Source organism: Botryllus schlosseri, chromosome 3 (assembly GCF_051294905.1).
Source record: "Botryllus schlosseri isolate E-star chromosome 3, Bs_hap1, whole genome shotgun sequence".
Taxonomy (NCBI): Eukaryota; Metazoa; Chordata; class Ascidiacea; order Stolidobranchia; family Styelidae; genus Botryllus; species Botryllus schlosseri.
Window position 1 is genome coordinate 1,943,536 of NC_137238.1, and position 16,692 is coordinate 1,960,227.

At 40.5% G+C, this 16,692-nt stretch overlaps 1 protein-coding gene across 1 annotated transcript in view; it reads left to right on the forward strand.

Annotated features, from left to right (window-relative positions):
- The window catches only part of LOC145435467 (NACHT, LRR and PYD domains-containing protein 14-like), a 105,325-nt gene that overhangs the window by 25,115 nt on the left and 63,518 nt on the right, over positions 1–16,692 (forward strand). The window contains exon 11 of the mRNA XM_080312745.1: positions 6,974–7,141. Within this exon, the coding sequence (XP_080168871.1) occupies positions 6,974–7,141 (168 nt within the window). The remainder of the gene's footprint in view (positions 1–6,973; positions 7,142–16,692) is intronic.

The window sequence follows — 16,692 nt, forward strand, 5'->3', positions numbered from 1 at the left end:
TGTAATGTTCATAAGTCTTTGTCTTTGTGTTAATCTTGGGGACGACTTCTTCATTCTTTCGCACATCCAGAGGTCAGTCTCTCTCGCACCAATGCGTCCCCGTCGAGGTCTTTGCTGCCGACTTCTAGGACGGCTCACTTTCAATCTGGGCTTTTTAATGCACTGCAACTGCAGTGAGATCGGCAATGGGTAGCCCAGAGAAACCTCCGACACATAGAGCCTGATGTGTTAATTATGCTGTGGGAACCCCCAATAAATAGATAAATATATATGTTGTATTTATAAAATGTTTTAAAAATCTGTGCATAGTGTACAAAAATGAGTCAACCGTGTTAGCAGTTGTGAAAGAACATCAACCGAACATCGTTTGAAAACGTTTGGATTCTTTAGTCTAGGAGTGTTATTCACTGTGTAGCCTGCGGGAGTGCAACTACTGAACCGGCATTACGACGCTGGGCATCTTCACGCTATATAATACATGACCTAGATATAGAGTTTCGGACAATATCCGACCATGCGACTAACAGGCGGTCTATGCGTTGCCAAAGTGATTGGCGGCGATAAAACCTTCAAACAAAATAGCCGCTGCATCATGGACAAAACGTTAGACATTGATATGTCCATTGGCAAGGCGCCGAAGTGACCAGCGCCGAATGGCCAGCGCCCGCACCTGCAGCTTAAGCCGCACGTATCAAATGAGATCTGCCAAGGAAAATAATAAGCCCCGTGTCCAAATGCGAATCGTGTTCGTCTTTCGGGCGTAGAGTCTGGTGTGCACGCGATTCAATATCTTGAGCAACGCCAATCCTTACCGCTTGACTGCGACCTTTGCCGACAAATATAGTGTCAGACCGACCTTAATGTGACGCCAAACCGATTTGAATGAGACTGTGGGGAGGGGGGAAACATTTTTCATCATCATCAGACCATATCATCGTAGCTACACTGATTGGCCCGTCATTTATGATTTATTGGATACGGTAACCAACATAGTGGACTTGGAAACGATCCAATCAACCACACAAGATCGATCATTGCCCAATGGCGCGACTGAAAATAAATTATGTAAATATCACGTGAGCCTACATATAAGCGATAGGTCGGGTACGGTAGTGTCCAAAATTCAATCCCTTCAAGACCAATCAAGAATTTCTGGCGTGACGAATGGCGTTGCCGGTTGCAGAAAAACAGTTTGTGGTATTCCTTGCTGCTTGAAACGTTAAATATTAATAAATTCCATGTTCGGCACGCAAGCTGGTGAAAAATTGAAATTTTTTGACATTTTGGCACGCTGCACATAAAAGGTTGCCGGCACTTGATATAGGCTATTGATCATGTCATTGCCCTAGTCAAAATAAAACAGCGTTGGATTTAACTTACTGGTGTCGCAGAGGGGGAGCGTGCCATTGCGGTATTCGCTATCTTTAATCGGCCATAAAGCTATGGATGAAGGGATCAAAGATGCAACTGACTGCACATCTAGGGAGCAAGAAAATGCTAAATGTTGTTATAACAACTTGCGTCGATAGCGAAATACCATGTCACGAACGTATCATCTATTACGATCCCCTGGTCACGCGAATAATAATTTTTGCATTCATGGTTATAATCATGTCACGACATTCCAAGCTACTCGGAGTCGACTCGAGTCATTTTCATCTTGTCACCGAGTCATTCCGAGTGATTCAGCGAAAGGTCGCCTCTAACTCCAAGTCACAATTTTCATTCTCGAATCATATACGGTTCGTGTGTTACCATCATGATTAGGCTATTCTATGTAATAGCAGATCTTCCACCGCATAGTAGCGTATGAAAGTGATGCCATATAGCGAACTTTGATCAGTAGTTTTATGTTTTTAGGGTAAATTTAAAGGGAATGATAACTTTTCATAGGTGACAAAAAGAAATGTTGCACTGAGCTGTATCCAAGTATCGCCTCCTTGTAAAATTGTATCGTGGCCGAGCAAAATGTCCTCGTGGGTCGCGTGTTCTGGACCCAGGCTTAGATCATGGGGTTACCACTATCAAAACTACTGCTGGTGTAAATGGAGAAAAGAATTTCTAGCTTTGACATGACGTTACTGGATTATTGCAAATTAATCGCAAAATATGCGGCGATATGAAATTTACGATTTTTGATCGAAAAGTGAGCATTTAACCCCACGCATGTCCGTTCTCTAATGTTGCTTGTAAAATGCAAATTATGACGGACGGAGCTATGTCGAACAATAGCAGAGAAATCTAGCGCACATGCAGTGGGACATAATGCTTATTCTCTATGCGGAATGCGGTCACTAAATGTCGCTAAAAAGTCGCTGGTAATAACAACATGTCAATCCCTACGAGCAAATTAGCGTGCTTTTTGTGCTATCAAAAAACATCATGTCGATCCCAAAAAAACTCCTAAAACCGAGCCTAACCTAACCGAACTAATCTCCATGCTAATATACTTTCATCATTTCTGGTCTTCAATATTATTCACGACACATCGCACCGTAGATATCTTGACGATTGCGTTCTGCAACAAACTATAACACTGGTCAACAAAATAAAATAAAAAGAATTCGGCAGAAAATCTAGGACCTGTTATAGGGTTTTCAAGGTTGCCGATGACGAATATTAAACTTGTTGTGCCAGATTGACTTGCCCATCAGACTTGAGTCTTTTCTCTGGGTCATTTGCTGTCATCATTCAGGAGTTCAGCTCTCTCTTCGTCTGAGCATTTCAATACGCTGTATTTACAGCGGATCGAATCGCATAGAAACATGGCAGCGCCGAGACTCGGACCACCAACCAAGTGTTTAACCAACTGCGCCACTCGCTTCCCCGTGAGATAGATATATTCCTATTCTAATGACGCGGTCACATGTTAACGTAGCTTATATAGACGTGGTGGCATACTAGCGTTACAACTATAGGGATTGCTCGCATGATTCTAACAATAATGAAGACGTGATAGTTCAGTCGTAACAAATGATAGATGGTGTTCTCTATTCTAACTCTAATCCTTTTAATGCTGTCTGTTGATCCGTGCGTAACCTCAATAATTCCGACTTTCAGCTGCATCGGATTGTTCGCACGTTTCCATACCGCATTTTCACACCTACAGAATAGTCTGCCGTTCACTGTCGCAACAAGAACCACAATTACACACATTTATACATTCATTGCATTTATTACTCTGAAATCAAACTATTCACAAAACTACGTACAATCCTATCAATAATCACCAGAATAATTCAGGTATTCCTTGGTTGAAAATCCTTGCGCTCTTTTTGTCAAGAATGCTATTGTAGGATCTTCGCCCACATCTGATGTTTTACACTGTAACTGTTTCCCAGTCACGGAAAATTCATCTGGTTCCATGAATTCGATTATCTAAGGTTTTAGTGGTCCGAAGCCTAGTGACTCATGAAAATAAGTCTGCCGCCCCCCTATTTTAAGGGGGTAGTAAAAAACAATGGGTAAGTGGTCGAAGTCCGCCTTCGGGTTGGCAATTCACTATTAGACCACTCGACAAATTCACGGTATCATTTTTATGCTGTTTTCGGGATCAAATCCAGGTTGTTATAACAACCATCGGGTAAGGACTACGAGCTCACGGCATTTGGTTCGAGATCGATGGACATATCTATAATTCTCCTCTGCGATTGGCAATACGGTGAATAAAATTGTATTGGTTTCGTTTTATTGCTTTGTGTGACCACTTAATGAGATGAGAATACGGTAGAGATTTGCTCACATTACATTTAGTGCTGCTCTTAGCTTCAACATGAATGCGGGTAACAACCCTCAGCAGTATCACCCTGTATGATACGATGAAGAAATATTCTGACGACATAATTTGTGAGCTTTCAAATACAAGTATATTTAGTAACTCGTTTTTACCAAAAAGCTGCAAAACACCGTTAATGTACAAAGGACAACATTCTCGAAAGTTGTTCAGTAGTTTACGATTTAGGCACGCAGTGCGCTTCAGGATAAAATATCTAGTTAAAAATATTTTATGGAAAACAACCCGAGCTATCAGTAAACATATCAGTTTATTATTATTTTCATCATTTCAAAACACCACAAAACTGTGATACCATGAAAGGATAGGAAGATGTCAAAACTACTTCGAGTAGTTAGCGTGAAAGGAGTGTTATAACGGGGAATTAGCAATCCAAAAGTACGCCAAATTCATTTTACATAATTTGAAATAAACCACTGCATTCATGGAAGCATGGGTTGGTTGGATATTTCGCGATGAGCACAACGAAAAACGTTGTGATTTGATAGATTTTCTCGAATGTTAGTTTGCAATGAGAAGTCAGGAATAATCATATGTACTTACTACACAATATGCTGCGAGACCATTTTCGTCAGCGCCCCAACCGCCTCCAGAGCCAAGTGCCCCCTATTTTGCCTCCTGAGCGTTTCCATCCCCTAAAAATCCAATTAGCCCCATGGGAGGCGCTGGAGACAAGGTTGAGAACCACTGATCTAAATCATCAAGAACTATATTGGTAAAATTACGTCTCCTCCAGCTTCATAAACTGCTCCTCTTCGACAGTACAATGCTCCCGGACGCATAGAAGAGTAGCGTATGGCCAGTGTTGCTGAATACAAATTCTGTAGGCGGAATTGGGTTCTGAGCTGTCTTAAGAATTCGTCAGAAACAACATATGTAAATGCGCGTGGCCGCGTTCGTGTAGTTTTTGCACTATCACGAAGCAACTAACGATCCAGATTAGACGTTTAAATTCTAACCTTATCCAAGTCTATATCATGGTCCCATGCTCAATCTTAGATATTTTTGTACTCAGCGCTCCTTCGGAAATTGTTTCAATCATCACATCCATCTCTGATCTGAACATATAAATTGTCATTACCATGTTTTCATCTGCTATCACCCTAATCTAATTTTTGAATTGTTCTTCTGCTCTAATTTTAATCCTAATCTAATTTATAAAATGTTTCTATGCTCCAATTTAATTATAATCTAATTTATGAATTGTTTCTATACCCTAATTTTCATTCTAATCCAATTTATTGTTTTCCTGAAAATGCCTATTTGACCGCGGCGTGTTGCAGCGATTCTCTCTCGCACACGGCAATCCCGAGCGAAGCCGCCATCGTATTACTTACACCAGGGGTCGCCAACTCAAAACGGGTCGTGGGTCACTTTTCAAAGTTCGTAGCGGCCGCGGGCCGCATAAATTCAATATCGATATAAAGTAGGCAACCACGTTTTAAAACTCTATGTCAGTACAACGCTGTGCTACCTAACATAGGCGATGGGCATAGTGACCACAAAAGTAACATTTTATTAAAGGAATAAAAATAGAACAGAATATCACCGTCATCAATTTCCTTTTATTTTGAACCCTTAGCTGTGCACGATACCTTGAAACGCTTTTTTGGGCTAGCGAGATACGTTACTAGATGAAAAGCTAAAAAAATTCTAGTTGTCCCAGTCTGCCGTGTAAGCGGCGTCTTATAAAAGCCTATGAGTGGGCCGTGCTGCAGGTCAGCAGCTACGAAATTTAAATGAAGCACATTGGCCTGGTGTAAATGACCATAGTAGTCGACAAACACCATGAATACCTCAAATCAAACAAACAAGCGACTAAAAAGGGAGCATAAAAATACGCCAACCTAATCGTCACTGATTCAGCGCTCCATAACTGTATTCAACAGGCAAAGCATCGCATTTTTGCCATTTCCATTGTTCGCGAATAAAGTCGTTGCTAGAATATAAACACCATGATCCGTGATATGATCTAATGTACTATCATGTGTATATGATCGACACTAAAATATTCAAGTGAAAAATAAAGACACGTGGCGAAATTTTGAACTGAGTTGTCTGATGGTCCGGCCCGTGACAAATTTGAAGGCTTGAATCCGACCCGCGTCACGATTTGAGTTTGACAACCCTGCTCCAAGCTGAATCGCCATGACGAGATAGCATAATGGTACGATCCACGGCTGCAACACCAATTTGTTGCGGGTTCCAGTCTGACCGAGGTCGACTCCAGAATCCCCAGCCAAGTGTTATGGATTTATTCAAGGCTAGGCTCCTATTCATTCACAAGCTCGGTGGTAGTGGTTTCTTTGAAAAGCCTAGAAGTGGACCGTGCTATGGGTGCTCTCAATATTGCCGGCCCTGAGTATTTTCTGCACAGCGATCAATGTATATTTTTAAAATTAAATGCGTCTTGGCTTTGCATTCAGGACAGTTTGTTCTACATGCAATAGAAATTTAAATCATTGAAAAATCAGAGTATATATTGCACGACATTAAAAGCTGGTGATTTTGTCTATTATAACATTTGAGCTTCGATATAGTTGCAGAGTGACGTAAAGACCGAGTGAGTGTCCCAATTCTATTTCCCAAAAGTGTTTATGAGTACTGGCTGAGTGCCGTACAAACCCTATAATACTGTCGTTATTGAGTGATCACTATCAAATTAGTAATCATAAAAACTGCATGTAGGTATGCTTTAAAGCTGCCAAACACTGTAGACCTGCCGTCTCCGTGGATTCAATCGGACAGATTTACATGCCGATATCCTAATGGCGACAGCATTTTGAAAGAGGCAGAGATTGCCATCATTCCCGTCATCAGAATTCTACGTCGAAATCGGCCCCACACATTTGTTACTCAGAAGACCGAGTTTCAAATATTGCCAGGGAACTAGCTCGTAGGTAATTTTACAAATTTCTGTTGTGTTCTAGTGTATCCGATCAAATGAAATCTAGAACATTCTATTCGACTCGAGGATCAATTCTCGATTTGGAATCGCGTCTTCCGAGCCCTCGATGTCGCCCAGCCACCATTGCAATATTATTTTACTTGAAATGATGCCGAAGCAATCGTAGCAGAGTAATGTGATACTAATAGTATTTTACAGTTTAATGACAGGAATTTCAATTTCATTTTCGAAGGCTAATGAAAGTAATGTTATACGATATTTTATCATTTTAGTTGCAAAGGCTCAGTATCAACGACAATTCAATGAATGAAGATGGATATGAGATACTCGTTGACATTATGAAGCTGTCAGATTGCAAGCACCTGGTGCTCCAAAATTGTTGTCTCACCAAGACTAAGTTGCAAGGAGTGTTGAACGTATGTCGGGATCAAAATATCCAGGTGCGTCATCATGAACAATCCGTAATATCCAAGAATAAATATCCATAATATAATAAAATAATATCCATAAATCTAGCCGAAAAGGCCGAAAGAGTGATAAAAATCGTTTTAGGGTTTGTTGGTGCGGTTCCATTCACCTGTTGTCATGGATTAGAATTTGGGAATTCTAGGAAAATTGTTGGTGGTAGAAATGCGAAAAATAATTTGCAGCTTTGGTATGGCGTCCCTGATCTACTGTGAGGTAATATGCAGAAACGAGCCGATGTTGCATTTAGGATTTTGGGCCGAAAATTGGGCACACTTTCATACTTTTACGTTGCCTATAAATTAGGGTGGATAGAGCTATGTCGATTAATGATCGTCAACTTGGGAGGTCAAGAAATAACAGCATGCAACAAAGTGACTGATAAAAATTGGCCCACAGCATGATGCACCATTATGCAAAACTTGCCCTCAGTTTTTGAAGACACCCCTTGATTAACTCTACCGGTGAATGCAATCACGGGGGCTGAAAAAGAATTAATTTTTGATAGCAATATGTGAAACTATCAACAATAATGACGAAATTAGTGAATCTGAAAGTTTTTCGCACTTCGCGCGATCATAACCGTTCCCGTAACATGACCAATTGACCACTCGCGATTTCGGTGCCGGTGCGTGTAGTAAGCGAATATGAACTAATAGATAAGTCTGGAGCTCAACGGAAATAGAGATGGATCTCTTAACGTCGGTATTTTGCATCCTGATTGTTCATCGCGACTATGCCATGGAATGTGGCCGCAGGCTACATGATTAATCGTAATGCAGCCGTGAATAGGAGAAGGGTTTGCAACCACTGATTCACCCCTTGGAAATGAATTCCAGCTAAGCTTTTCATTCAAGATAGCTTGATTCTCATCCACTCAAAATTCAAATAATTCAATTTTTTTTCATCCCGGTGTTGAAGCATTTACAATTTGCCAGCGACGTCTAAACTAGTCGACAATATGCAACAGTATTTTAATAATCTGGAATATGTAGGCTATTGTGCTGCATCCGGAAAATTTCGCGAGCCTTATCTTTCATTACGTGTCGCTATATATCTGGCCGCAAAACCATGTATTCCATGAAGCTCATTGTAAAATGACAGCATGTAACGAAGTTTATTTAAGCGCTGTTAACGAAACGACCGGTGGACGGTCATATTGTCAGTATATATTATAGGATAATAGCCCACGTTAGAAATCTAACCACCAACGCCGACTGAGTAACGAAAATCAATTTAGTGTTTGATGTTTGACTCAAATGCACTCGGGGGCCAATTTCCAAATTTTTGACTACCCTGCGGAACACGACGTCAATATGGGTATTCAATGTATGTTCAAGTATGTCGTATTTGACGAGGTGAAATTGTACTATTGGCCGGAATAGCAGATTGAGATTCCGAAAATATAGTGAACTTATGATTTACTACTTATTTTACCAATTTACGCGTGGCACCAATGAAAACCACATACACAAATATTTGACTAAAATTGTCATTGTACTAGGCAGGGAGTACGCATCATTTGTCGCAATTATGAGAAATAGGCACCATAGCCGAATCTAGGTTTGGGGTACCATATTGATAAGTATAGGCCAGGGGTAGGCAAACCCCGGCATTCGTGCCATTTGTGCCACGCGAAATGATTTTTCATGGCATGCCAAATGATTTCACGCAAACGACATATTCATACCATGTTTTTGCAAAAAGTGAAACAGAAGTTTTCAAAACGTGAAATGCTCGTAGGCAATCCAAAATTATTATTATTATTTCACATTTTACAGTGGTGCTTCTCGCCTTTTTCCGGCTATGTGCACCACGACAGGAATATTTGTAATGTTAATAAGTCTTTGTCTTTGTGTTAATCTTGGGGACGGCTTCTTCATTCTTCCGCACATCCAGACGTCAGTCTTTCTCGCACCCATGCGTCCCCGTCGAGGTCTTTGCTGCCGACTTCTAGGACGGCTCACTTTCAATCTGGGCTTTTCAATGCACTGCAACTGCAGTGAGGTCGGCAATGGGTAGCCCAGAGAAACCTCCGACACATAGAGCCTGATGTGTTAATTATGTTATGGGAACCCCCAATAAATAGATAAATATATATGCATTTATAAAATGTTTTAAAAATCTATGCATAGTGTACAGAAATGAGTCAACCGTATTAGCAGTTGTGAAAGAACGTCAACCGAATATCGTTTGAAAACGTTTGGATGCTTTAGTCTCGGAGTGTTATTCACTTTGTAGCCTGTGGGATTGCAACTTCTGAACCGGCATTACGACGCTGGGCATCTTCACGCTATAGAATACACGATCTAGATATAGAGTTTCGGACAACATCCGACCATGCGACTAACAGGCGGTCTATGCGTTGCCAAAATGATTGGCGGCGATAAAACCTTGAAACAAAATAGCCGCTGCATCATGGACAAAACGTTAGACATTGATATGTCCACTGGCAAGGCGCCGGAGTGACCTGCGCCGAATTGCCAGCGCCCGCAGCTTGAGCCGCACGGAAGATAATGAGCCCCGTGTCGAAATGCGAATCGTGTTCGTCTCTCGGAAGTAGAGTCTGGTGTGCACGCGATTCCATATCTTGAGCAACGACAATCTTTACCGTTCGACTGCGACCTTTGCCGACAAATCTAGTGTCAGACCGAACTTAATGTGACACCAAACCGATTTGAATGAGACTGTGGGGAGGGGGGAAACACTTTTCATCATCATCAGACCATATCATCGTAGCTACACTGATTGACCCGCCACTTACTGGATATGGTAACAAACATAGTGGACTTGGAAACGATCCAATCAACCGCAGAAGATCGATCATTGCCCAATGGCGCGACAGAAAATAAATTATGTAAATGTCGCGCAGGCCTACATATAAGCGATAGGTCGGGTGCGGTAGTGTCCAAAATTCAATCCCTTCAAGACCAATCAAGAATTGCCGGCGTGACGAATGGCGTTGCCAGGTTGGTGGTATTCCTTGCTGCTTGAAACGTTAAATAATAATAAATTCAATGTTTGGCACGGAAACTAGTAAAAAATTGACATTTTTTGACATTTTGGCACGCTGCACATAAAAGGTTGCCGGCACCTGGTATAGGCTATTGATCTTGTCATTGCCCAAGTCAAAATAAAACAGCGTTGGATTTCACTTTACTGGTGTCACAGCGGTGGAGCGTGCCGCTGCGGTATTTGCCATCTTTAATCGGCCATAAAGCTATGGATTAAGGGATCAAAGATGCAACTGAGTGCACATTAAGGGGGCAACAGAATGCTAAATGTTGATATAACAACTTACGTCGATAGCGAAATACCATGTCACGAGCTTATCATCTAATACGATCCCCTGGTCACGCGAAAAATAATTTTTGCGTCCAGGTTATAAACATGTCACGACACTCCGAGTTACTCGGAGTCGACTCGAGTCATTTTCACTTTTTATCACCGAGTCATTCTGACTAATTCAGCGAAAGGTCGCCTCCAACTCCAAGTCACATTTTTCAGTCTCGAATCATATACGGTTCATGTTTTATCATCAAGATTAGAATATTCTATGTAATAGCAGATCTTCCACCGCATAGTAGCGTTTGAAAGTGATGCCATGTAGCGAACTTTAATCAGTAGTTGTATGTTTTTTTGGCAAATTTAAAGGAAATGATAACTTTTCAAATCTGACAAAAAGAAACGTTGCACTGAGCTGCTTCCAAGTATCGCCTCCTTGGAAATCCAAAATTTTGACGTGGCCGAGCAAAATGTCCTTGTGGGTCGCGTGTTCGGGACCCAGGCTTAGATCATACGGGTTACCACTATCAAAACTACTGCTGGTGTAAATAGAGAAAATAATGCCTAGCTTTGGCATGACGTTACTGGATTATTGCAAATTAATCGTCAAATATGCGGCAATACAAAATTGACGATTTTGGACCGAAAAGTTAGCATTTCACCACACGCATGTCCGTTCTCTAAGGTTGCTTGTAAAATGCAAATTAAGACGGACGGAGCTATGTCGAACAATAGCAGAGAAATCTAGCGTACCGCCGTACATGCAGTGTGACATAATGCTTATTCTTTATGCGGAATGCGGTCCCTAAATGTCGCTAAAAAGTCGCTGGTAATAACAACATGTCAATGCCTACGCGCGAATTTGCGTGCTTTTTGTGCTACCAAGAAACATCATGTCGATCCAAAAAAACTCCTAAAACCGAACTAATCTCCGTGCTAATATATTTTCATCATTTCTGGCCTTCAATATTATTCACGACACATCGCACCGTAGATATCTTGAAGATTGCGTTCTGCAACGAACTATAGCACTGGTCAACAAAATGAAAAATAAAAAAAAATTGGCAGAACATCTAGGAACTGCTATAGGGTTTTCAAGGTTGCTGATGACGAATAGTACATTTGTTTTGCCAGATTGACTTGCCCACTAGACTTGAGTCTTTTCTCTGGGTCATTTGCTGTCATCATTCAAGAGTTCGGCTCTCTCTTTGTCTGAGCTTTTCAATGCACTGTATTTATAGCGGGATCGGAGATGAGGAGCCCAGATAAACCTCCGACACATAGAAACATGGCAGAGCCGAGACTCGACCCACCGTGACAGCAGTGTTTAACCAACTGCGCCACTCGCTTCCCCGTGACATAAATATATCCTTATTCTTATGACGCGGTCACATGTTAACGTATAGCTTATACAGACGTGGTGGTGTACTAGCGTTACAGCTATAGGGATCGCTCGCATGATTATAACGATAATGAAGACGTCATAGTTCAGTCGTAACAAATGATCGATCGTGTTCTCTATTCTAACTCTAATCTTTTTAATGCTGTCTGTTGATTCGTGCGTAACCTGAATAATTCCGACTTTCAGCAGCATCGGATTATTCGCACGTTTCCATACCGCTGCTTCACACCTACAGAATAGTCTGCCGATCACTGTCGCAACAAGAACCACAATTATACTCATTTATACGTTCATTGTATTTATTACTCTGAAATCAAACTCTTAACAAAAACACGTACAATCGTTTCATTAATTTTTTTATCGTCACCAAAATAATTCAGTTATTCCTTGGTTGAAAAATTTTGAGCTCGTTTCGTCAAGAATGTTATAGTATGATCTTCGAACACATCTGATGTTTTACTCTGTAACTGTTTCCCAGTCACGGAGAATTCATCCGGTTCCATGAATTCGATTATCCGAGGTTTTAGTGGTCCGAAACCTAGTGAAACATGAAAATGAGTCTGGCGCCCCCTATTTTAAGGACTGTAGTGTAAAAACCAATGGGTAAGTGGTCGAAGTCCGCTTTCCGGTTAGGAATTCACTATTAGACCTCTCGAATAATTAACGATATAATTTTTCATGCTGTTTTCGAGATCTAATCCAGGTTGTTATAACAACCATCGGGTAAGGGCTACGGGCTCATGGCATTTGGTTCGAGATCGATGGACACATCTCGAATTCTCCTCTGCGATTGGCAATACGGTGAATAAAATTGTATTGGTTTCGTTTTATTGCTTTGTCTGACCCCTTAATCAAATGAGAATGTGGTAGAGATTTGCTCACATTACATTTAGTGCTGCTCTTAGTTTCAACATGAATGCGGGTAACAACACTCAGCAGTATCACCCTTTATGATACGATGAAGAAATATTCTGACGACATAATTTTGTAGCTCTCAAATACAAGCATATTTAATTACTCGTTTTTACCAAAAAGCTGCAAAACACCTTTATTGTACAAAGGACATCACTCTCGAAAGTTGTTCAGTAGCCTTTAGCGCCTTTACGATTTAGGCACGCAGTGCGCTTCAGGATAAAATAGGGGAGATGTGGTACCCATGGATCACTGGGACCGAAAATACTTTAAAAATTCTCCATGATAATTCCATGATTAAACTCCGTGAACTTGTCTACAATTGCATGCTGGCCAAATCTTTCCTCACATGCAAAAAATTTCGACGTGCGCTAGCTATGAGGTCTTTGACAGATGTTTTCTGTTTATGGGGGTGTAAACTAAATTTAGATCGACACATACATTTTTCTTTATAACCTTGAACACGGACAAACCGGCAATCATTTTTAATGTGAAGTGTAGGGCTTGTATCAGGCTATATAATGACACCTATTATTTTTTCAATACCTACCTTGAGTGGAATTTTTTCCGATTCATGTATAAAATTCATAAGGTGGGGACCGATGATACATTAGCCAAATCAAGCAAAATAATCAAGCATACTAATCATGCAACAACTAAAACATGCCTACGTACAGAAACACTTCATGTAAAACTTGCATATGATGTTTTATCGCTATAACTAGGTATTTGGAAGTCACACTGTCGATTTTCGGACAATATGTATGTACCCTCAAATTTAAAAGTTCGAGCCTAAATCGAAACGTGATTTTATGGCAACATTTGAGTTGATTTTTATTTAATTTTTGGACGGTTGCAACCAAACATTCTTCTTTGGCTTGCTGTAGCTTAGATTATAATACTGAGCAAGAAAAGTTGTCACATTTGAGTTTTCGAGAGGATATGTCTCATAGGTCCCCAGGTCGTGTGTCATTGGACCCACCGGGTGGGGACCGATGACACGTTCAAGCTACAAATTTTGAACGTCAATAAATATTTTTTGAAAAGACGGATATTCATGTATATGTGCGCGAAAGGTAGAGCTTGTATCAAAGTTCTGTGCCAAAAAAAGATCTGCTGTTTTCGGCTGGACATTTTGGGGCCAGCGATAATTTTCCAATTTTTGATCCATCGGTACCACATCTCCCCTACCTAGTTAAAAATATTTTATGGAAAACAACCCGAGCTATCAGTATAAGTATCAGTTTATTATTATTTTCATAATTTCAAAACACCACGAAACTGTGATAAAATGAGGGGATAGGAAGATGTCAAAACGACTTGGAGTAGCTAGCGTGAAAGGAGTGTTATAACGGGGAATTAGCAATCCAAAAGTACGCCAAATTCATTTTACATGATTTAAAATTAATCACTGCATTCATGAAAACAGGGGTCGGTTGATATTTCGCGATGAGCGCAACGAAAAACGTTGTGAATTAGCAGATTTTGTCGAATGTTAGTTTGCAATGAGAAGTCAGCAATAATCATATGTCCATACTACACCATATGCTGCGAGACAATTTTCTTCAGCGGCCCAACCGCCACCAGAGCCCAATGCTCCCTATTTCGTCCCCTGAGCGTTTCCGCCCCTTCAAAATTCAAGCCGCCCCCTGGTAGGCGCTGGAGACAAGGTAAAGAACCACTGATCTAAATAATCACGAACTATATTAGTAAAATTACGTCTCCTCCAGCTTCATAAACTGCTCATCTTCGACAGAACAATGCTCCCAGGCGCATAGAAGAGTAGCGTACGGCCAGTGTTGCTGAATACAAATTCTGTAGGCGGAATTGGACTCTGAGCTGTCGTAGGAATTCGTCAGAAACAACATATACAAATGCGCGTGGTCTTATTCGTGTAGTTTTTGCGCTATCACGAAGCAACTAACGATCCAGATTAAACATTTAAATTCTAACCTTATCCAAGTCTATATCATGGTCTCATGCTCAGTCTTCTAGAATGATAGATACTTTTGTGCTCAGCGCTTCTTTGGAAATTGTATCAATCATCACACCCATCTCTGATCTGAACATATAAAGTGTCATTACCATGTTTTCATCTGATATCAAACTAATCTAATTTGTGAATTGTTCTTATGATCTAATTTTACTTCTAATCTAATTTATAAAATGTTTCTATGCTCCAATTTCAATTCCAATCTAATTTATGAATTGTACTTATTCTCTAATTCTTATTCTTATCTAATTTGTGAAATGTTCCTATACTTTAATTTTAATTCTAACCTAATTTATTGTTTTTCTGAAAATGCCTATTAGACCGCGGCATTTTGCAGCGAGTCCCTACGAACAGGGAAATTCAGAGCCAAGCCGCCATCGCATTACTTACACCGTACATAATTAGTAGTTGTTGTGCGACGAATAATAGCCTACCGGCATGGTAGATTGTTCGTTTGTATTCTGGAACAATTGTGACGCTTATCGTCCAATCATGTTATTTGCGCCATGATAATGAATGTTGCAATGTTCATCGATCTTTGCCTTTGGAACTCTTTTCGGACTACTTCCTATCACGCGTCCATTCATCATCGATATCTATCTCGTTTGCATGCGTCCTCTTCAGTGTCTTTTGCTGACGATTTTAGAAGCTCGACTTCAATAGATCAATTTGGGGTTTTCTTACGGTACTGCATACGCAGTGAGGTCAAATACAAATGAATCGATATTGGGGCTGGATAGACATGTAGCTAGGTGAAAGACTATCTCATCCTAAAGATTGATTGTGGGGAAGCTCAGGCCCATTTTCTAAGCGTCTCGGTCTTGGGCTTGGCGGTGTCGGGTCCATTGTACGTCATGGCAATATGCCTATTCATACTAGCTGACTCGCCATCGATGCAATGCTGTTGCCATCGTTGAAGCCATTTCCGCTATCGCGAGGAATAGTGTTGTTGAGCACAGACGAATAGGTTTATTTAAAATAACAACAATATTAATTTGAAAGTGAAATCATTTTCCGCATTTAAAAATGCTTTATTCGCCTTTATTCAAATTCACAGATCAGATTGCCTGCCTCAAAATACAGATTCGCGGGCCGCGTGTTGATGACCTCTGATATAGTGCAAAACGAGCAAAGCTTGATATACAGACGTTAACCAGTCTCTTTGTTATGAGACTCCATTGTGATTTGATATGTACTTAAATTTTGCTGCATTTATTTCTCATTCAGAATTCCATTCAATTTCCAAGTTTTTCCGAATTCAGTAGCCAAAGTCTAATTGTAATTATAATCTAATTTGGAAATAACTGTGTTAATCTAATTCTAATTCTAATCTAATTTGGAAAAATCGTATAGCTCTAATAATAATTATAATCTAATTCGGAAAAGCTAAAAATTTTCTAGTTGTCCTAGTCTGTCGCGTAAGTGGCGTCTTATAAAAGCCTATGAGTGGACCGTGCTGCAGGTCAGCAGCTACGAAATTTAGATGAAGCACATTGTCCTGGTGTAAATGACCATAGTAGTCGACAAACCCCATGAATACCTCAAACCAAACAAACAAGCGACTAAAAAGGGAGCATAAAAATACGCCAACTTATATCGCCGTTAGTGCCACTGATTTAGCGCTCCATAACTCTACTCAACAGACAAATCATCGCATTTTTGCCAATTCCATTGTTCGGGAATAAAGTCGTTGCTAGAATATAAACACCATGATCCGTGATATGATTTAATGCACTATTAAGTATATATGATCGATACTAGAATATTCACGTGAAAAATAAGGACATGTGGAAAAATTTTGAACCGAGTTGACTGATGGTCCGGCTCGTGACAGATTTGAAGGTTTAAATCCGACCCGCGTCGCCATTTGAGTTTGACAACCCTGCTCCAAGCTGAATCGCCATAACAAGATAGCATAATGGTATGATCCACGG